At 37.9% G+C, this 22,853-nt stretch overlaps 1 protein-coding gene across 5 annotated transcripts in view; it reads right to left on the bottom strand.

The window, feature by feature from the left end:
• ADK (adenosine kinase) overlaps positions 1–22,853 on the bottom strand; it is a 277,815-nt gene that overhangs the window by 19,846 nt on the left and 235,116 nt on the right. For all 5 annotated transcript variants that reach the window (XM_027700143.1, XM_027700145.1, XM_027700146.1 and 2 more), the window contains one exon: positions 21,715–21,829. In XM_027700143.1, coding sequence (XP_027555944.1) covers positions 21,715–21,829 — 115 coding nt within the window. The remainder of the gene's footprint in view (positions 1–21,714; positions 21,830–22,853) is intronic.

Genomic DNA, 22,853 nt, shown 5'->3' with positions numbered 1-22,853 from the left:
ATATAATGATGCTGCCTCCAGAGGGAACTGTTGGCTGGCCCACCAGGAGGGGAGGGGAGGGGAGCATTAGCAACAACCATCCATGAGAGGCAAAGGAAAAAGGGTAATGAAAAACATAAGATGAATATTCCAATTAAAGAACAGGTTTCGGTCAGTTCTCAGTGCATCCTACTCTCTATCCTGTTAAGAAAGCTATTTAGAAACGTGCTTCAATGCTGTGTTGTGCTCTTAAGATAGTCTTCAAGAGCAATGTTTTTTAGTAATTTTAAAAGGATTCATTTGAATTGGAAATCAAGAAGGAGAGGTCTTACATTAAACTCTGCCAGACGAGCGGAGTGTATTCATCCATTTCACAAGAAGGTATATTGATTTGCTCTAGATAATACTAAAACAATGAACAATGTGATGAGTCTGTTGAAGCCACATTGTAATAAACTAACCTGCTTCCATCCCAAGTGTGCACAGGCACACACAGATGTTCTACGTTAAATGCACAGCAGACAACTGCATATGCATACAAATGTCTGTGTTTGGGCACAGAGAGTGAATAATGCACAGACATTGTATTTTGAATGCTGTAAATGGGACTTGGCATCAAATAAGATTCTATTCAAGCAAACTAGCACAAATCAAAGTTCTCACCATCGTCTTTCTCCTTTCTTTTCCTCCTCTGTCTTGATTCCTTCCCTCAGCTCCCTCTAGTACGTGCAGGTAAGTATTGCACTATGAGCTCTTATTTTATTCTTTCTGCAGTAGATATAATTGTTTGTAACTGAATTAGTCTAAAACCCCAAATACCATCAAGAAATTTGTCTGGTGAACAGTTGTTTTAAAGTTTTTTTCTTATTACAGTTTTCCATCTCTGGGTCTTACATTTTCTCTATATAACTTTATATATATTTTCAAGAGGAGCAATAATCTCATATTTTGAAGTACTGAAGTTTCAGAAGGAGCACTTACCACATTACAAAGATATTACTATATGCACATATCCAATAGGCAAGTTATCTTTCTTTAACCTTAGGAGAACTTCTTCTAGCATAGCAGTCTACTATATTATAGTTGACAATAATTTATACTGAAATATCAACAAAAGAATACTGAGGTTTAGGGGTTTTTTCCCTTCCTTCACAATAAATGAAGTCAGTTAGAATTAAAGCTGCCATTAAATTACATTGTATTTAGGTGCTGTGTATTAGCACCTAAATAGCTAACTCCTCTGACTGATCTGTGTTGTGCAACAACCAGGCACAACAGGGTGAATTACGATGAAGCAGAAGTCTCCATTCTGAATATCCTTGCTTTTGTGACTTTAATTTTGCTTTAACTTCATTTTTGATCTATTATGTTATAAAACTCCCAAATCCATCATAGTGAACATTGAGACACCTTGGCTAAGTACACTGGTTGTCAGTGGCCTTGCTTTTCAAAGTCAGTTCTGATTTCATTCATCATTCTGAGAGCTTATGAAATAAAGAATAATTACGTAAGTGTTTTGAAGTCCAAGTGCCGCTCCTCTGGGCATAAAATCCAGTGTTCTATTTTTAAGCAACAAATATCTTCTATGATACAACACATTCCACTCGGATATCATTTCCTGGAAGCCCAGAATTGTGAGTGCAAATTGCAACACGGTGACTATAACTAGGGAAATTTTAGTAACAAGCAATAATGAAATCTAAAATTTTGGGACATTGATTCTATTCTCAATGACTTTACATTAGTCAGGAAGTCAACTCTTTCAGAATGATATAGAAATAATCCAACCCAAACATTAATGTGGTGATTCCATAGGCTGAAGACAATATTCACAGGTAAGTCAGAAGGATTCAGCTCATTGGTAAATTCAGTTATTGCTAATCTCTCGCATTATGTACATAAACACGTGAAATCTATATTTATTTTCCTCAGGCAAAAATATGTGCTAGCATATCTAACTTAAAACATTTTTGTAGGTAAAACAGTCTAGGAAGATGATAATTGGAGAGCAATATTAACTGAAAAAACCAGTGCTCCTTCCATTCTAACACATTTAAGCTTCCAAATGAATACAAGCCTATTTCACAATGTTAACAGAGACAATCGAACTCTGATGATAGCTGCAAATATTACAGGTCTGTCTTTAAACCAAATTAGAATCACAGACTACATGTCTACTCTTAGTACAGTAATAAACACCAGCAAGCAATCATTACATCCAATTAGGCTGAGTACTTTCCTTAACTGGGTCATTTACCAGTCTCTCTTGCTCTTAAAAGTAGATTAAATGTGTAAACTTACATTTAATTACCTGTAACAGAACTCTTATGGGCAACATGTTGGAGTGTCCTTAATTTTGTTTTAAAATAAAATAAAAGGAAGAAGGGAGACCTAAAATATATACAAAAAAAAGGTCTAGCTATTTCCTCAAATAATCTTTTGATTTTGGGCTGGTGGTGGTAGTACAGATGCTTACAAGATGGAGTCACGGTCATGTTTCTTTTGTGAGCTTTAACTTGTAAAAAAAGGAACAACTGTGAAACAGAATTCTGTCCCATCTCCTCTCCACCTCCATCCTCTCTAATTTTCTTTAGATCAGGGGCCAAAAAAACAGATAAAAAGAAAGAAAAAAATGAGACAGGAAGAACTTAACAGAACATAGAAACCTGAACTCAAAACCTATAAATGTCTCTGGGCAGCTGTAAGGTAAGTAATGAGAAAAGTATTTGAAACTAGCCCATGTCTGCTCAGATGATTCTTAGCTCTCACCTCTCTCCTGAAGGTAAACCCCAGAAACCTACAGGTTCTAAGTCTCTGTACCTTCTTCAGCACATCAATACATCCTTAAAACCCTTAGTATAACAACACTTTCTCCTGTTTTGTTCTACAGTAAAACACTGCTGCTGTTCCTGTTCTTCACACAACAATCCCACACTGGATAATGTACATCAAACAGATCCCACAGCTGCCCCACCAGATCAGCACAGCACTGTCCAAAGCTATGGGGCAACGTGGGGCAGGGCACTGCACGCTGAACCCCCCTTAGAAATCCTTAAGATTTCCAGTGATGATGTACTTCAAACCTGGCAGAGCTGATTCAACCTGTCACTTCTAAGCAAACAGAAGGAGATCCTGCATTTTCAGGCTAGGACTTTGAGACAGTGGCCCTAGATGGACACTCTGGCCCTCCTGGCCCTTTCTGTGTGCACGTTAAGTTTGCCTTGTTTTGCAGGCCAACATCTCCTCCATCTAGGTCTGTGCACTGTTGTTGCCCTGGTGCTGTAGCTATTTAGGGCTTGTCAGAAAAAGAAGGAATTTATTTCTGCAAGTCAATAGAGTCAAATAGCATATTAAACAAGATGCAAGTCAGCTGCATGCTTGGGATTTTCTACCAAGTATTTTAATAATGCACAACAAATGATGTGGTATTGTAACGAATTCAACAAGTACCCAGGAAATATTTATAACTAGTAATGTAGAGGTTGTTCATCCTTTATCGCTATAATAAACAATGTTACCCTAAACAAGTTATAGAGCAGCTGTCATTTACAATGCTTTAATGTCTATGGTATGATACAATTAATACAAATATTAATTGATTTCCATAATAAAGGACCCAAGTAATGGGTCTCTTTTGCAATGGGACTAAAATTCTTTCTGTAGCTGGCTAAGCAAAAGTGTTGGTCAGGATGCAAAGTGCTGTCCCTCAGAGACAACTAGTTCGTTTTCAGTAGAAACAGAGAAAGAATATGATGCCGAAGACTTTGAATCTTCTGTGGCTCCAGTCATAGAGTAGATATGGTCCTATACCTATCCATGGGGGGAATGACAGTGTGCAGACCCCATTCTCCCTGTCTCCTATGAGGTAAATGAGACTTGTCTTCCCTTTATAGCTCTCCTCAGACATACACATTGTACCACTATCTGGTCAAGAGCATTTTTATTCAGAAGACATTCATAGCATCTCACTGAAGTGTGATTCATAGGATTAGAGTTAACAGGGGGATGAAGGTTCATCCAAAGGAACTTGTACACTCATACATATCAAATAATAGCAATGATGTAAAATTAAACACTATTTTTGCACAAAGCATGTATCCTCTGAATCTATGTCTGATCCTGTCTGCACTCCTGTTAATTCAGCACCACTCCCTTGAAATAACTCTTGATTTATACCAGCACGAGATTGGACTCAGAACTCTGTATCTAGTTACAATTGTAACAAATGTAACAACATCAACTAATGACTCATCAGCTTCTATAGGCCCAAATGTGTTTTGTTTTACTTCATCGAAGGTCTAGGACAGACTTAAATGTCACTGTTCTATATATCATCACTTGCTAATGCCATGAGTTGAATCTCTCAAATTATATCTCTTATAATAAATTAATATTAAATAATTCCTAGAACAAGTAAACAAAACACTTTGTGTAAAAGATGGAGAAGCAAGAGGTCAACAGAAAATACTAGTTCTGCTTCAGTTTGTTGCTAATATAACATTTTTTAATATATATATGTGCATACATATATGGAAAAACTGCCCTAAAGAACAAGCTGCTGAATTTTTCTGGCATGTGTCACAATGTTTAAGGTTTAGAATGGCAATGAACTCTGTTGAAAAAGCCTTACAAGCACACAAGAGTATTGCCATTTGCCCGCCAGGCACAGATTTCAGAGGGAGCTGAAACTGCGCCCACTGAACTGCCAGCAAACACACTCCTCTAGCTCGGCGTGGCTGCTGGAGACATAAGGTAGCGTTCAGAGCTAAATCCTCTTCCTGTGACTCCTGTCCAGACTGAGAAAGGGGTTGAGGACTCAGAAAACGAAAAGGGTGTGAAGTCATAGGCACCAAAATTAAGAAAAGCTTCTGCAGATACTTCACTGATACAACACGACGACTATCTGGGGAGTGCTATGAAGAGCTCAGATCAAAATCAGTCCTGCAGACAGGAGAGGTGGGTTACAATGAATGAAACCCATGAATTGTATGATCCCAGCCTCTATCGAGAGCAAGCTCTACTGCAGGGAGCTGAGTCACACCAATGAGCACAGGGTGACACAAAATCAGATCTGGCCTTGGATATTAACAAATATAAAGCATCTCGTTCTGCACTGTAAATCCTACATGTATTGGGTTTGACCACTGTACAACTTATTTGATCCTCACGTGTAAAAAACCGAGCAACGTCCCCCTCTCCATTATTCTTTGAGCTGTATATGGGCATTGGAAATACAAATAAATCTATTTCTATCTGTAAATAGACAGCTCAAGAATTGAAAACACACAGAAGCAGATGACAGCTGGAATGTCAGTGTCCAAGGTAAGGAATCCATCACACACACGTGTCCGAATTACACCAACACATACGTTCTAGCTCACACATGCTCTTCAGCCTCCTGAAACCTGGCTATGGGGACTGTGCAATAATGAAGCACTTTTCAGCTCACAAATCGGACTGTGCACTTCACTTACTGTTTGCACTGACCCCACACACTGTCAGGAAAGCCTGTGTGCTTGTACTCCATCCCATGGTATCCTACAGACATATCTGATACCACTGCATAGCTGGGCCATCAAAACACTCTCCTATGGGAGAATCTTCTGACAAGTATCAACCTATCAATCAGGTCAAAGCAACTCCTACCCAAAAGCTTATCAGGGCATTGGCTAAAAACAAAACAAAATAAGAAAGAGAGAGAGAAAAAAACACATCATAATTTGGTTTTGAGTAGGACAAAAACTGTTTTCTGCCTCACATTTTTCATACATTAAGCATATTGCCCTAGCGGGGTAAACACACCTGTCAAAACTTGCAAGCTTTCTTAGCTATACCTCAGTTTCAGAGTGGTGAACACAGAAATCACATCATTTAAATAAATGCCATGTTACATGACAGCTTTTTTTATGCTACATGATAATCTGAGAAGCATGGGTTGTCAGTGGAGGCAGAAATGGGCCCAAGGCACTTCTATTTCACTTGAGCATCAGTAAGACTGAAAAGAGAAGGAGTGAGCATTAGGTCACTACAGAGCAGCTCTGAAGGAGCTTTTTCTTCTGGGAAAATTTATATTTAGTTTCGTAAATAAAATCAGTCCATTGGAATGAAAGAGACAGCCTTCCCTAGAAATATTACTAAAAATAAGTTAATGTATATCTATTTCTCCTTAAAACAAAATTAATTTGTTACTAGTTGGCCATTTCAGAGTTCTACTGCACTGCATTTAAAAATTCAAATTACATGTAGAATTTTCAATTTTTCATCCTTTTAACTCAGAGCTAAGCTCTAGAACTTTTACAATTATATTTTTCTTCTCATTCAGTATTTGTAAGTTCCATGTTGGTTCTAGTTAGGATCTCCCTAGACTACTTATTTATTTTTCAAGAATGAAACATGCTTACTAAATGAATTTTCTCAGGCTTAGCAGGTTTTAAATCTATTAGAAGATGTCACTGCAGTGGAGGCTGAAGTTTGTTCTAATCTCCATGAGAAAGTATTCTGCTCTTAAAAATCCAGTTAAAACAGAGCAACTTCAATGTTTTTAATGGAATTCTATAAGGGCTATGCCAGTCTGAGAAAAGAATCTGTCCCAAAATGCAGGAGTTTATATATCCCCCACATTAGTTGCAGATAATTTCTTAGATAATTAAATACCCCAAACTATGCTCTCTGTAGTATCATTTTATCAGTTTGCAAGTATTCCCTAACCACTGATGTAAACAGGATGGTAAATCTACCACCTTTTAAAAATAAAATCAGATACATTTTAATGTAAATCATGCAACCCTGAATTTATACAATTATTGACTACATAGTGGACTAAATTCATTTGGATGCAGTTACTGAAATAGCAGTTTTGACAAACAGCTTCTGGCAAGGGTTCTTCAATCATATGTTTGTGCACCAAGGCCTTGAAAGCATGGCAGTACATAGGTATACTCGTAAAGGTAACACAACAGGCTTTACAGGGACTGTCATTTAATGTAAACTCCAATGATATAAAGTCAGGCTCCTTGACAAAAGCAAAATAACTAACCTAGTAGAAAAATTAAAAATTTTCTGCCTCTATCTCTGCAGAACCTTGTCAAACTCCTACCATTGCCTGTCACTCTTGGTTGTTTCCTTAAAGTATTATTTCTGTAGTATTAAATTGCTGAAAAATTCAATTTTAAGTTAGTTCAAAATTATACACAAACCAACACACTGATCTTTTCAGAAGCAATAAAACATTTAAAAATGAACTTTAGTTGGCGCATCCAGGCAAGTTCAACTCATGATCTTTTAAACCCAATGTGTATTCTTGTGTCGTCAAGGTGACCACCAAGGTATGTACTAGAAGAAAAAAAAACCAAACCTGCCCTGAAGAGTTTCCAACCTGAAACACAAGACTGGTAAGCAAATAAATAGAAACGTATAAATGAAATGTGGACACTCTGCTGATATAATTAAGGTATGAAAAGTTGTGAAGAAAGTCAAGAAACAGATACGGCTTTAAAAACCAGACAGATATGCAGGAAAAAACTCTGGTTAGCCTACAAAGTGAAATCATTTGAACTGCAACCTAAAAATGTGGGAAAAAAAATGGAAAAATGCTTATTACTTGTTCCTTTGAGAACCATTTCAGTAGAAAACATATACTGGCTATTTAGACAGTTTGACTGCTTTTTTGGTCATTTTTTCCTAGCAGAAATAAACCCAGATTTAAAAAAAACAAAGAAGCTTTCAATTTAACATTTTTGAAGAAAAACTTTCCTTTTTTTAGGGAAAGAAAATTAACTTCTGTAACTCTCAACTTGCCAAATCCATACTTGTACCAAGCTTCTACTCATCTTTGCTGATTACTTTGTAAGCACTCTCTTTTTCAGCCCATCCTTCTCCATTGCCTGTTGATTCTTGATGATTAAAGCAGAGACTTAAGTGTTTACTGGTGACACAGAAGCTGATTGTAGCTAGTAAATTTGGATTTTTATGCCAACAAAAACTTAGAAGGCTTAATTATTTTTCATATAAATACAAATCTGATCTGATCATCACTACTTGGTGGCAATGGAGTCAGGAGCAGACGGTGCCAAGAAGGAACAAAGCTGCTTGGGAGCAGACTAACATTTGGAGCAGGTTTTTCTTCTGAATGCACTTGTCAAACTCCACCTTTGAGCCTGTATTGGTTTATTCATCCAGTCTCCTATTTCTTTTTTCTGTTTTTATTCTTAAATGCCTGTACATTTGCACATTCAGAGTAAAATGGGAACAGCAGTGCTCTCCTGTAGCTCTAACCTTTCATGAGCAGGCCTCTGGTTCCTTGTTCACCCAGAGAATCCACCAGTGCCCCCACCTCCATGGAGAAGAGGGCTGGCATTCCCCACCAATGTATCTGATTCCAGCAAGTGGAGTGCTTCAACCCTAGCCTATCCCTAGAAGTTTGGCTTGCCCCTGTAGAACCAAACCTTGTTTCTCTTTGTTATTGACTTTTTAAACATATTTTCATTTCTGTATTGATATCCCTAAGCCATTTGAGACCACAGCTTCACATGCTCTTGTCTTGTAGACCAGTGATGTGACTCCTCCAGAAGCCAACACACAATACATATCCAGGACAGATATCTAACACGATTTACTTTGTTCCTCCAAACATGTTTTGATTGCACACACAAAAGACCATTTTATGTTCTCTGTATTCCATTTTTCACAACAAAACAACAGTGCCTTCATTTTTGAAAGGAAAATCTAAAATCAATCCTTAGGTTTTTTATATTTTTTATATTTGGTTTTAACCAAATATAAAAATGTCAGTACAAAAAGTAGATACTTATAGTGCATGATGCACCAGAGATTAAAAGAAAATTGCATTTTGAGCACTCTACTAACTAAAGTGTTTAACTGCTCACAAATGGATTTTCATATTTTTGTAGTAATTTACAGGGGGTAATAAGTACTGTAATCTAATCCACCACAATTACATAATTTTTGGCCAACTTGCTGTTTATAAATACTGCAAGTATTAGGTTATTAAATTTTTTACAATTAGGTGACTAAGAAAGCTGTTTATTGCCTTCCGTTATACCCTCTGTTAATAAGATCTTTGTTGCAGATGTTCATGTATGCTGCATTGATGTTTAATGGTGCATGATGCTCTAGGTGGTTCCCATAACCTTGCTTTGTCTACTATGAGCTGACTCAATTGATATGATAATAGAGAAAAGAGGTCTGAAACAAGCTGGGCTGTACTGGCACAATTTGCATAACCTTTAAATTTGCCATCACTTGATAGCCAACTGCTCCTAAAAAATTCTTATTCAGTTGTCAGCGACGACAATGTACTGTACGAACAGCATTCAGCAATTGGACAGGTGCGGAGGGAAGAGAGGGCATGCACAGTTTATTGCACTTTTATATTCTATCAGGAAATGTACTTATTATCAAATTTATAAAGCCAACAATTTCGAATATAGTTCTGTGGTTCCATTTGTGATCAGCCACAACGCATGGCCTGGCATCTTTTCAGGTTCACAGTACAATATCACAGTGTCTCATTACAAAGGACATAAATATTTGGTTCCGTAGACTCTTCTCTGATTTAGTTTTGACTGCTAATCACGGGGGCAGGCAGAAGAATCAGGATGGATTAGGAGAGCAGTGGGGGGCACAGGGTAGTGGACTAGAGCAAACAAAATCAATGTAAGCAATCTCCCAAACTTTAAATCTGGTTTCAGAGGACTCTGTGTATTCTTTTTGGACAAACATTAGCATTATATCATTCACTAGGTATAGCCAAAACATAACAATATAAAAATAGTCCATGTTTATTATATTCACTAAATCTGCTGTCTGTATATACTCTATGCCAGGTCTGCTTACTTTACTGACTTTATTATTCATAACAAAGAAAACAGCTATGGTGAAAGTAAGCCAGAGCCTACTTTCATTCAAATGGGATCAACTACATAAACATTATTTTTGTGGTATCCAAAAGTTTATATCTTAACTGCCACTTCATATTCTATATTATGCTCAGGTGTGTCAAGGCCAGGTCTTTGGTACCAGACTGACAGGCACAGCCTACTTTTCAGATATGACATTTAACCAATTCCACTTCGCATTATCTCTAAAATCTACTGTGGAAATCACTGAGCCAAACTGATCATAAAATCTCACAATTCCACTTTTAGACAATTAACCATTTCCAAGCACTCCAATTAACCTCCCACGCCCTCAGTGTTAATTCTAGATGTTTTGTCATCTTACACAGAATAAATCCTAAATCCCCAAAGTCAAGCAAAGCAGGACCCATTCAAACCTCCCTCTTTGTCTGCTTTTTCCACTAGACAGGATCTCTGCTCTGTCCCTCCTGGAGCTAAGGATTTGTCTTCTATTCAGCCATCTATTTCCCACAACTTTCATTGCCTGCAATTGGATGCTACAGCAGAGAAACTTCTAATCAAAGGGTCAGTTCCTGCAGTTAATTTTCATCCAGGGACACCATACATACCCACATTTTACTCTCCTTCCATTCTGTGCAATTATTTTATAGGGACTATTTGAGCAGGTGAAGATTAGAGGCTTGAAAACGTAAGTTCCATCATTTATGGCAAAAGCATGACATGGATAGCTACAATTTAAACTTTTCTACAATGTTCATTCAACTGTAATCACAAGATGGGAAATAAAATCTCTAAATTAAAGATGATAGGCTACCAGAGTCTGTAGGGCACCTTCTGAGCACAGATTCTGCTGTTCAAACTCCTCTGTGATGATTTGCTATGAAGGGAACTGCTGCCTAGTAAAAAACAGGCTAACTCTGCCAAAATAATGGGAAAAAGAGATCTCCTATAGAAGATAATGTGCCTAGGTGCCAGTGGTCAAAGGGTGGAGTTCTTTATGCCCCTTACTTGTGCCATACAACATAGAAGACACCTCCAGGTAAAATGTGTTCTCAAATCTTCCAGTGTACATAAAGTTTGCTTTTTCTATAACCTCTAGGAAGACTCCAAAAATTGAATCGCAGATTCCAGACAAAGTACAACACACAAAAAGACACATGGATCAGTATAATCCATTAATATTCATGAATGTTTTAAGTTCTCCATGACCATAATCGATATCCAATGAAGTTAATGAGATCTTTCCATCGATTTCAAAAGACACAGGGGTGAGCCTCACAGACAATAACATCTCATTCTCTCAAGCACTCCAGCTGATAACACACACTTTGAAGATTTGCTACCTTCCCATCCAGAATTCCAGGAATAAACAAAAGGGATGCTATCTTATTTCAAATTGGTTTTGCAAAATGAGCAGTATATCATTATAAAAGTCCATATGAAGCATTTAGTATCTTTAACTGAAGAGCAGTCAAGGCCACAGCAGTTAGGGGTGTTGTTAATGCCAGCATGAGACCCATAAATAAGACCACTGTTATTTATTTAAGAAGGAAATGTAAAACCCCCCTGAATGTGTCATCCTCCCAGAAGGTTAAGATTTTGTTTTGTTTTAACTTTGGGCCTCTGGAAAGCAGTGATTAAAACTCTTACGTCTTCTAACACATCTAAGACCATCCAATAGATTTAAACACTGATAGGTAGAGTTTTAAGTTCAAACTGGCCTTGACCTTGGGCAGTATGACATTATCTGAAAACCATTAATGGTCTGAAACTAAAGGAAAAGCTCATTAATAAAAGCAAAACCATATAAAGGTACAAAGGCAAAAAAAAAAAAAAGGAAAAAGAAAAAAAAAGGAAGTTTTATTAAAAGTATTGATCATGACCTAGGGCACTACAGACATTGATCTTCCCACATCTCCACAGGAAAAAAAAGTTAAGCCAACAAATTATTGATCTCTCATGAAACCTGCTGAACAAGCCACACATTTAATTTCTTACAATGAAAAAAATAATCACACCAAATTAGGATACAGAGAAAATCTATTTCTTAAAAATTATTGGTAAAAAAAATACTATATGATTAATTTCAAAAAATAGCCACCCTGTTAGTATGATTTGACCCTAAGTGTTGGGAGGTGAGAAGCCTATGCACTGTAAACCTTTAAAGCACGGGTTTCAGATTTCAACTCATTAAAGCATATGCTTTTAAGGAGAAATGTCCATTGCTGAATATTGCAGCAAAATAGATTGAATGCACAGAAAAGGACAATGCTGGACTTTTAACTTCAAGCATAAATTTAATTAAAAGTTTCTATGATTATTATTTTCTATGAAGGAGAATACTGTAGTTTTGGATTTTCTTCAGTTTGTTCAAAAAGTCAGAAAGATATATTTAGACTGACAGAACACTGTAGCTCTAGAAAGTCTCTGAAAAATTGAAGGTCACCAGAATTCCCTCTTTAGTGTACCTGGAGAGGGGTAGGTGTCATTTTCAGAAAACAGGGATAACCTTGACAAAGTTGCATTAATTATATGTATATGTGAAAAGCATAAACTAAATTTGGAAGGCTGTCATTAGTTCCAGTGCTTCCCAATTACTGAATGAACAATTCTGCTGTCTCACTATTCTTGTAATGGAGATAACACTGGTGGCTTTCAGCACATGAGATGTTAAAGACTTGTTTCCCTTCTGATAGCATATCAATGGCTCTGTCCCCTTATTCTTCGTATTTGCTTTGCAGACATCATTCTACAGTATTATCAGGTGATGCTGAAGCAACTTTTGTTCCAACTTTGGAACTACAGCCTTTGTTGCTAGATGGAAGTTCAAAACAAAACACCCATTTTTATGACTCAAAGAGAGGCTCCACAGCAACTTCAGCCACTACAGCTCGCAGATACTGGAGCCTCATCCTTGTCTTCCTCTACGGCAAATGCCACATGCACTCCTCTCATGCTGGCATCAGCATCCAGACCCTGCCAGGAGCTGGTCCAGAATGCTCCACACCTCACCAGGGCAGCTTTCTGCCAGTCTGTGCAGACTGCTGAACTGCCCCATGTGGGTGGAGAAGTGCTGGCAGGGTGGGGGAAAAGTAGAAGATGGAAATGTGTGTCCTAGTAGGAGCATTTATTTTGGATTTTTCGATCAGTTTAAAACTGCCAGGAACCCCAGTCTCAGTATCTTGTGCTCTGAGAACCACGGAGTCACAGAATGAGCAAGGTGACCCCCCGTTCCTTCCATGGCTGCCCAGAACACTAGGGGCCTGTCTTGGTAACCACAAGGCTTAACTACTACCATTCTCTCCTCTCAGGATTTCTGGTAGGTAGTTCCGTTGCTTCATAGTTTGAGCAAACAGAATAATATTGCAGTGATGTAATGTTTTCTGTACAAATACCTCACAACTCACTCAGGTCACCAGTTTTAAAGTATTACAGCCATGTATACAGGAGACACCAGAATTAATTCTGTGTGGATGCTTTAACTGAGTAATAATATCACAGGGAAAGTCTAATTTCTACAAAAAAAACCAAAACAAACCCAACCAACCAAAAAACCCCAAGCAAAACCCACAAACCAATTTAAAAAAGCTACAGTGCACTTTCTTTCCTGAACAATAATGTCCATTTGGGATTTAAGGGCACCTGAATCAGTAGCTTACTGTAAATTTAATTCAATTTTGCTCTCCAGAGTCAAGCAAGGCAGGCCTCAAGTGGTTCAAGAGGTGGCCTGACCAAAATCCCCCTGCCTGAGTCCAGTTTCAATGTTAACTGTGTGCACATGCTATGGGGTAGCACCTCCAGGCTATAGATACCATTTCTGAGGGGAGTTCTCCAGTGCATCATGTGCCATCTTCATGTGAGACATTTAGATTCATTTGGGATAGTAAAAACAAAAGTTGAGTGTGAAGAATGGCAAAAGTATCTAACATTAATGGGGTACAGAATTCTTTGTCAATCAGTGTAAAAAAGGTGCCCATTTAAAAAGCAACTCTAGCTTTAAATACACAGTGATGGGCTCTAAACCATGTATTACCAGACCATAATGAAAATTTGAAGTTACAAGAGATAATTCTATGAAAATGTCAGATCAATCATCAGTGGCAGCCAGAAAAGCAAATAAAATGTTAGGAATTATTGAGAAAGAAATATAGAACAAAGGAAACAACGAAATTAAACCACTCTGTAAATTTCTCAGGCACTTGCAAATTGAACATTCTGGTCCCCCATTCACAAAGAGTAAGCAGACCTGAAAAAAGGTGCAGTGAAGGGTGGCTCAGGGTGTCAGAATTATGGATCAAAACAGAACAAGTAAACAGAATAGAAAAAGAGTCTGGAAAAAAAGACTAGTGCAGGGGACATAAGCAAAAGATCTGCAAAATCAAAAGTAAAAAGGCATTGTACATTGAACGACTGTGGATGAGCTGTGCAATACAAGCAGCTGGAGATAGCAGGAACATTCTTAAGTGCCTGAATCCAAACAAATAGGGGAATGTATTTCTTTACATAACACAGAGTCTGTGACACTCATTATCATAAGACATTATGAATGATAAAATCCTATTTTGGCCTATTAAGCACAAGGAAAATATCTCTAGTTCTCAAATTCTCAAGCTACATTTTGCTGGAAGCTAGGAGAGTGTAACATGGAACTATTATTATAGATTTGCTCTGGTTTTATCCTCTTTTACAAGCACCCACTGCTTTACACTGTTGCAAACATCAGGTTAGACAGACCTTTGGTCTGCCTCAGTCCTGCTCCCAACTCTGTCACTCTATATTGTTACTCCAACATCATATAATTTCTGCTACAAAAACAATGGATTTGTCTATTAGCAGTTATGTCTCCAAGAACCCTTTTTAGAATTACAGTATAAAAACTGATGTCCTAAATCAATGTATCTGTATCTGAGAAACAAATACAGAAATTCTCTGTGTAACAGTAAATATTGCCCGGTCCTAAGGAATGGTGTAGAGGCCCGTATTTATTGTCCTTCAACAAACATGCATTTTTCCACAGCTTAAAGGGGTACTTTTTCCTCAGAATGCCAGAACGTAAATTCATTGTAGTACCTGAAATTTGAGCTAAGTTTAATAAGAGGCACAGTTTTGCCTTGAATATTCCTTACTACTACAAATTGCACATGAAAAGGAGATTTCCCAGTTTCACTCTCAATTTCTGGGCTAAACTAGCATGTTAACACAGTAGACTAGAAAAGACATTCTTTTCTGAAATCAATATGAAATTACTAAAACACACACATGTATCTATTTATATATGTGCATATGCATTCTTTGAGATGCAACAGCTGATACATTTTTAAGTCCAGTCAAGTTACCTGTATTCAGGAATTTAGGTTTTAATAATGTGTTTCAGCTGTCTAATAAAATGCTCAGTCTTCTATTCCCACACAGCATGAAAGTGTGAATGGTCTCAGTTACAAAAAGGTATTACCAGCTTTGCTATTCATTAATCCCTATAAACAAACATTCATTATTAATTTAGATTTTGTGGTTTCCTAAGACACAAATAAACTAATTCTTCTGGGCTTTCTGGTTCATTTGTTATAGCACTAGGGGACTAAAGTTTCCTTTTCTTTTAAGTCCACTTTTGGTTTTGAAACTTTTCTTTCCATTTGTGAATATAAATAGATAGGGAAGAGTGAAAGTGTGTAATCAGGTGAAGAAGAGAGTATATGGTAATATAATTCCACTACTGTTTCCCCAGGTCCAAGGCACTATTCTTGTTTGTGTAAATGCACATGAAGCCTAGCTGATAAAAAAAGAGCTAGTCAAGGTTTTCCTGTCTGGAAGGCTAAGCATGAAAGCTGTAAGCAAGGAAAAAAAATAACACCTTTTCCTACTTCTTAGAGAAGAACATACAATACTCAGTAACTTACAGAAAGAGGAGCCGCAAACAGACCCACCATAAAATGTCAACACTGTCAATATTGATAAATACTTCTATGTTTTATAGATAGGCTTACAAGGTAACAGGCTGCTCTGTGATTGCCCCACAACCTGTCGAAGAAAACCTACTGACCTCTGTTTGGACCAAGCTGTACACTTGAACATCAGCCCTTTTCATTACCCCGAAAAGCATCCAGCATCATGCTATTATGATCTAAGAATGGCCGTTAAAACATCTCATTTCTGCAATTATGACAACCCTTCTCAAACAAATGCTTAAAAAAAATCTACTAAAATATTTAAGATCTAACATATCCTTACAAAGTAAAAGAAGCTTCATCATTCGTAAAAACGTACTATCATTTGTCAATATTTTAATTTAGATTAGGTTTTAGTTCTATCCAAACATATAAACTTTTAATTTATGAACACATCTGTATACATTACCTTAAAAATGGTTGTACTGAGTGACACCAACATCTATTTAGCTCAGTGTTCTATTTCAGAATAACATCTAGAGGCAAATGTCTGGTACCACTCCAGTATCAAAAGCTTGGTAGGCAGGCTCTAAAAGCTGGTAATGTTGCAGTTTTATTGTTACATATTAACTTGCCTACACTGCATGTGCTGTTTAATTTATGGAATAGATAAAATAACAATAATAACACACAGAAATTCACAAAACTCTTTTTTTATGTAGTACGTGGTAGGTGCACTAATAAATTTTTAAGATGAACCTCTGTCTTTTTACCACAATTGCCAGCACTGCTAATAGGGTCCCTGAAATATCTCAAGTGATGTGTCCCAAAAAATGAAGATATAAGTAGTTAGTAAGTCCTACCTGAGCTGGCTTTAAAGCTTGAATCCTCAGAAAAATCCATTTTTCCTGCCATATTCTAACAAACAAGGTTACTACAAACATGACCTTAAATAGAGGTGGTCCTGCAAACATCAGAGGTTGAAGGGGGAAAAATGGAAAATTCTGTGTTCATCCCTGAACATGCCAGATTTCATCATTCATAACTTGAAAAACGCTGAAGTGGTTTTCTTCAAATTTGGATTGTTTTTCTTTCCTCTATTAAAGCTATAAAACGAGCCAAGTTAAAGTTTGTAGCTTCAGCTGTTCTTGAATTATGCAAATATTTCAATATAAAAGTATGTTTTTCCATTGCTGAACTGATTTTGCTCAGACTTTCTGAAGATTTCCCTTTGGGCCAAGACCAATCATAAAATGTATCTGACTAAAAGTAATTTGCTTAAAGTTATGAGCAACTCTGTAAAAGGGATATCTTTCACGGCATTTGATTCTGACAAATGTTATAGCACACATATAGATATGACATATATGTTCCTGCCAGAGCTTGTGATTTTTGGTGCATTTTTAAGAGCTCCAGATGCTGAAAACAGGAGATTGCATGTGTTCATTAACTCCCCCTGCACTCTCCACTTAGGTATTTTTTGTGGCTGCAGAAAAAATATTGAAACATGAAATGTATCCCATAAGCTTAGTCAAATCTCAAACCTCAGTCAAATCCAGAAACTTAGGCCTGGGAAGAAGGATATGATGGAAGAAGGCTGTGGTATTGGGACCAGAGTCTTGATAGCCAAGTAATTCGTAGTATGGATGAAGAGCATCCACACAAGGAATCAACCCAGTACTGTTCCTCAAATAAAATTCTCTGATAAGCAAGTCCATAGATCCCGTTTTCAGTTACCAGTCCCTTTACCAAAGCATAATCCTCTGTACTGAAAGGTTTCATCACAGATGTCTCTCACAGGCTGCTTTTTCCCAAGAGAATTTTATCAAAATTCAGTCATGTTGGGGACCAACGCTAGAAAAAAAGAAAATGTTTTTCTCAATGCTCACTTTGAGGGTCACTGAGAAGCTCCAACGCCTTCAAGTTTTTCAGTAAAAGGATAAAATTTGACATTATTGAAAAATGCAGCTCCAGTTTCCCAGAGAAGATGCAGATATTCCCATCCCTGGAAACATTCAAAGTCAGGCTGGACGGGGCTTTGAGGAACTGCTCGAGTTGAAGATGTCCCTGCTCATTATGAGGAGGTTGGACTAGATGACCTTTAAAGGTTCCTTCCAACACAACCCATTCTATGATTCTATGACACAAAGAGGAGACGATGATCATTTGCTTGTGCTCTGTAGAGTCTTATTAGAAACTGATAGATAATTCAGTCAACAGTTCATCTGCATCAGCTCCTGTGTGCCAATCCTGAACACTCCTTTCCTTGCCTCTAAAACACGCTGATCACACTCAGCTTGAATTTGAGCTTTCCTCTTCCTTGCAATTATTCCTACTGACAGAGAACAGGAAGGAAGGGGAGAGAAAAGGGGCCTTGGGGCTGGAGGCTGTGACGGAGCAGATACAAACAGACAGCAGAAAGACCCAATGCGCTCTGTTATAAAGACAGAGAAATTTTTCCTCTGAAAACACAAATAATTCAGACAGACAAAGAAAGTGGACTGACAAATGGGAATGGCTTAGATTGAGGCTGCTGATGCAGTTACTGCTTCTCACTGTTTCCATGATGTGATCCAGCTGCATGGACCTCTAAGTTGCCTGTCAATCCATTCCTGAGTGTCTACAGCTCATGGTCTGTTTGAGGTGAGCCACTAGTCAGAACTGTTTCGTCAGTCTTTCCTTTTGGTAATAAACTGTGCCTTTCTGCCCTATGCTCTGCTCCTCAAATACCTGTTGATACTTCCATTCTCTGGAACATCCAGGAACAATAACTGTTGTCATAATTCTCTCCACCTGTAGTGACTAGCGGTATCTGGCCTTCTTCATATCATATACACCCCCCCACCCCCAAAGAAAGTCCATGTTAAATTTCCAGTATACATAATTCTGAGCTCTTTCATGAATGACCTGGCAACCTGCAACAACTTCTTTTATCCATCCTATTTCCTCTTCTTCCACCCAGAGCTGTAACAAAGTGTATCTCCCCATTATTTCCATTACCCGATCCCCATGCAACCTACATACAACTCACTGAAGAGGTGCACCCTTCTCTTGTAACCCAGTCCCATGGCTGCCTTGTCCCAGACCTCTCCCCTGGGAAGCCTGTTCCAGTGCTCAACCACCCTCTGGGTGAAGAACCTTTTCCTGATATCCAACCTAAACTTCCCCTGACTCAGCTTCAGGCCATTTCCCCAAGTCCTGTTACTGGTCACAAGAGTGAAGAGATCGAAATATGTCCCTCTGCTTCCCCTCGTGAGGATGTTGAAGACCACAATGAGGTCTCCCCTCAGTCTCCTCCAGGCTGAACAGACCAAGTGCCCACAGCCACTCCTCATACAGCTTCCCCTCAAGGCCCTTCACCATCCTTTTTGCCCTCCTTTGGACACCCTCTAATGGCTTAATGTCTTTCTGATATTGTGGCACCCAAAACTGCCACAATATTCAAGGTGAGGCCGCCCCAATGCAGAGCAGAGCGGAACAATCCCCTCCCTCGACCGGCTGGCGATGCTTTGCCTGATGCCCCCCAGGACACGGTTGGCCCTCCTGGCTGCCAGGGCACTGCTGACTCATATTCTACTTGCTGTCAGGACCCCCAGGTCCCTTTCCTCAGGGCTTCTCTCTGGCCTCTTGCTCCCCAGTCTATACACGCACCCAGGGTTGCCCTTTCCTGAATCTGGCACTTTCCCTTGTTAAACTTCATACAGTTGGTGATTGTCCATCTCTAATTTGTCGATGTCTCTGCAATTTGTCACAGTCACTCTGCATAAACATGTTGTTCAACATAATAAGCATGTTCTTATTATTAACCTGGACAAAATATAAAGCAGAAGGTTTGAACAAGCATACTCAAATCCATAGCTGACTTCGCAAATACTATTTTAATCTAGGCACAAACTCTATGATACTTTACTGTTTCCTCAAAAAGGCAGAATAAACAACTTCACACAATCTGCTTTTTCAAAAAAAATACTCCTGTAGATTAGAAAAAAGAAATTATTTTATACTGGTAACTCCTAAACGCAGTAATTCTTCCAAAGATCATTTAGAAGCTTTTAGACTTTGCACTGCAGGTTTGAAACCTAGACCTAGTTAGTTCTGAGTGTGTTAGCAGCACTCTATGCCATCCTACGATATTATCATATGCTAAATAAAGGGATGCATTTTCCTTCTTTCATTATTATTTTATTGTGAGGAGGTGCGAAAAAGATGGTCCACACCAAAGGAAAAGAAAAGGGGGAAAACAATAACAAATTGGTATCTCTTTCGAGAATTGCCCCACAGGCCAAACATTTTTATGTTCTTAATCATTATTAAATGACTTAACATGACACACAGAGCCTGGCGAATGATTGCATCCTGACATGAGAATGAATTACAAATGAAATGAAAGATCAAGCTGTATTAGAGGACTGCCTCTGGGAAATGAAAATCTTTAATTCTCTTTTATTATTGACATTTATTTGGCTGCCATGAATAACAACATAGCAAAGAGATTCAGCTACGCTTGTGCACTGAATAGCTTATCCCACGGCTCAAAACTGCCTTAACATTTATCATGTTTGCTTTTGTAGCTGACACCATTGCATACACTCTCTATCCATCTTGCATTTATCATGCATATAAAGTGCATTCTCTAATATAAGTTCATTTCATAGTGAACAAACAGCTGAGATTAGCAAGTGTCAGTCCTCAAATAAGCTCCCAGTTGTAAAAATATCAAAGAAGGGATTAATGGATTTGTTAACAACTCCAGTTTGAAGAATAAAAAAGTACTCACTTAAAATTAAATAAGAGCACAGGAGGGTTACATATAAGATTTAGGTTTACTACATTATTACTAGCTCATGTGTAAAAACATTTCTATACTGCTATTTCTCAGCCAACTGTACAATACTCGAGGGAAGTGCCTCCATATGGGCCATTCACGTTATGCAGTAACTTTCTGGGAGGAACACTGCCATCATCATTCAGTGAGATACACATACCCAACTCTCAATGACTGGTTTCTATTTCCTTTAAAACAGTTTGTAGCTAACAAAATAGGGGAAGCAGCAAACTATTGGAGAAATCATTCAAACTGCTGCTAGGAAAGATCTATATAGCAGTGACATACCTACTTAGTGCCTAGGCCTGCAGCCACAGTCTGAAGCCAATTCTGATTTCGAGGCAAATATTCTATGAGTAAGCACCAGTCCCTCAGGTGCAAAGCTTCCTCAACTTCACTTGATTTTCAAAGGAGGAATTCAGCCCTGACTAATAACTTAACTTGTGAAGGAATGAACTACTAAAATGGCTTGCCACAGCACATGTTTTTAATAGCTTTATTTAGTCTAGAAGCATAGGTGGACAGAATTAAAGAAACTGTCAAAAGGTAGGCAGTCATGTTTATAATGCTTAAATCTGTGCATCGTACTTCATCAATTTAGACAGCAGAAACTACTTGTATACCTGCTAGAACACCTTTTTCCCACATACTCCCTTGAGAATTGAGGAGCAGACGGCTGAGAAAAGCTAAAGTGAGACTTACTGCTCAAAGCAAAAAAGCCTGGAAATTCACTTAGTACTGGATTTCACTTCCTCCTCTTCACAAATGTTTAAATATACTACACTGTTGCACAGCTGTTCTCAGCAGGCATAGTGTATTCTTGTTTGCAGCAAAGATGGCTACACAGATAAAATCTCAAGTCATAAAAATCTGAGTAAAACCAACTGGATCAATATTTTAGATCTATGTTATAAAAAAAGAACTTAAGATGTTCAAAACTAAATTCTCAGGCATCCTTGTGAAATATTAACTTTTTAAATTCAGAATCTTAAAACAATTAAAAGCATAAAAGATGAGAAATATGGACTAATGTCAAAAGGCAAATGCTCTGACTACCACTTAACAGTTAAAATTTGTAAAACCACAACTTGTAATTGTTTAACTGGAATATTTACTGTGAGCGACAATGGAGATTTGAAAAATATACCTGTAGCCATTACAGTGTCATCTTTCCCCTGGGTAAAGACCACGATCCGTTGCCTTTTAGTGTTCACCTTTGGCAGGGCTTGTGTCTTCCGGGCTATCTCTTTAATGTCTTCAGTCTATTCACAGAGAGAAAGAAAATTCTTGTTACCAGCATACTAGAGTGGTGAGAGATTAGAACTTTATTAGCAGATCAAAGATTTATTTTCTTACAGCTAGGTATAAAATAGACTTTATTGTCAGTAGAGAAAGATTTTTAAAAGGAGGAATACTTCATTCTCTGAAGGGTTTATGTAGTACTATGAGACCACTGTTTTTAATCTTGATAATGATAGTTCAGCTATTCCAATTGCTGCAAAACTGCAAAGCTAACAAAGGAATTAAAGAGCATTTCTTAATGAGTAATTAGTGGGTTTCTTTGCTGCTGACTGGATTCTAACTGTACCTATCACAAAATTAAAAATAAAATTGGTAAGAGAATACTTTGGATAAACTCTGAGCCTGTTTTCATCCAATTTAGCCAGGTTTTATACTACTATAATCCCTCTGATTTCAGCAGGATTACAAATACTGTTTCTCTAACTTCCCTACAATAACTGGTCTCATCAAGTAAACTGTACACTGCAGCACCTGAGAGGGTGTGCAGCCCATGTGGCCCCTGGTTGCATAATTGAGATGCAAGGAAGTAAAGGGCATAAGGTACATTCAGTGGGGCACAGAACACCACCAATTTTCTGAAACAAGGCTAAGGTGCAAAAGTTTCAGAAATCTTCACTTTAGAAGGATGTTGTACTTCCCTGTGCATGTGGGTAGGAACAGAGACACTGGCAAACTGAACTGAACCTCTCGTCCATCCAGCGCCTTTGACAGCAACAAGCTTCGAATGTTAGAACCGATGCATGAAACTCTAACAACACAACTTGTCATTAGAGTGTTATACTTTCTATTATCACTGTTGCCCTATGATCTGAAACATAAGAATTTCAATTTCTGACTTAGTTTTCAATCTAATCTAAATATAGGTATTCCTATATTTAATTGTATTAACATCAAACCCATTTACAATGCTACATGGGAACCTTTGGTTGTCAGATTCATCTCAAGTCAGTAAGTTCTACAAATTGACTTTGGTATACGTAATCT

This window comes from Neopelma chrysocephalum, unplaced genomic scaffold (assembly GCF_003984885.1).
Source record: "Neopelma chrysocephalum unplaced genomic scaffold, ASM398488v2 Primary Assembly neopelma1_143, whole genome shotgun sequence".
Lineage (NCBI taxonomy): Eukaryota > Metazoa > Chordata > Aves > Passeriformes > Pipridae > Neopelma > Neopelma chrysocephalum.
This window is presented reverse-complemented; position numbering and strand designations above follow the sequence as displayed.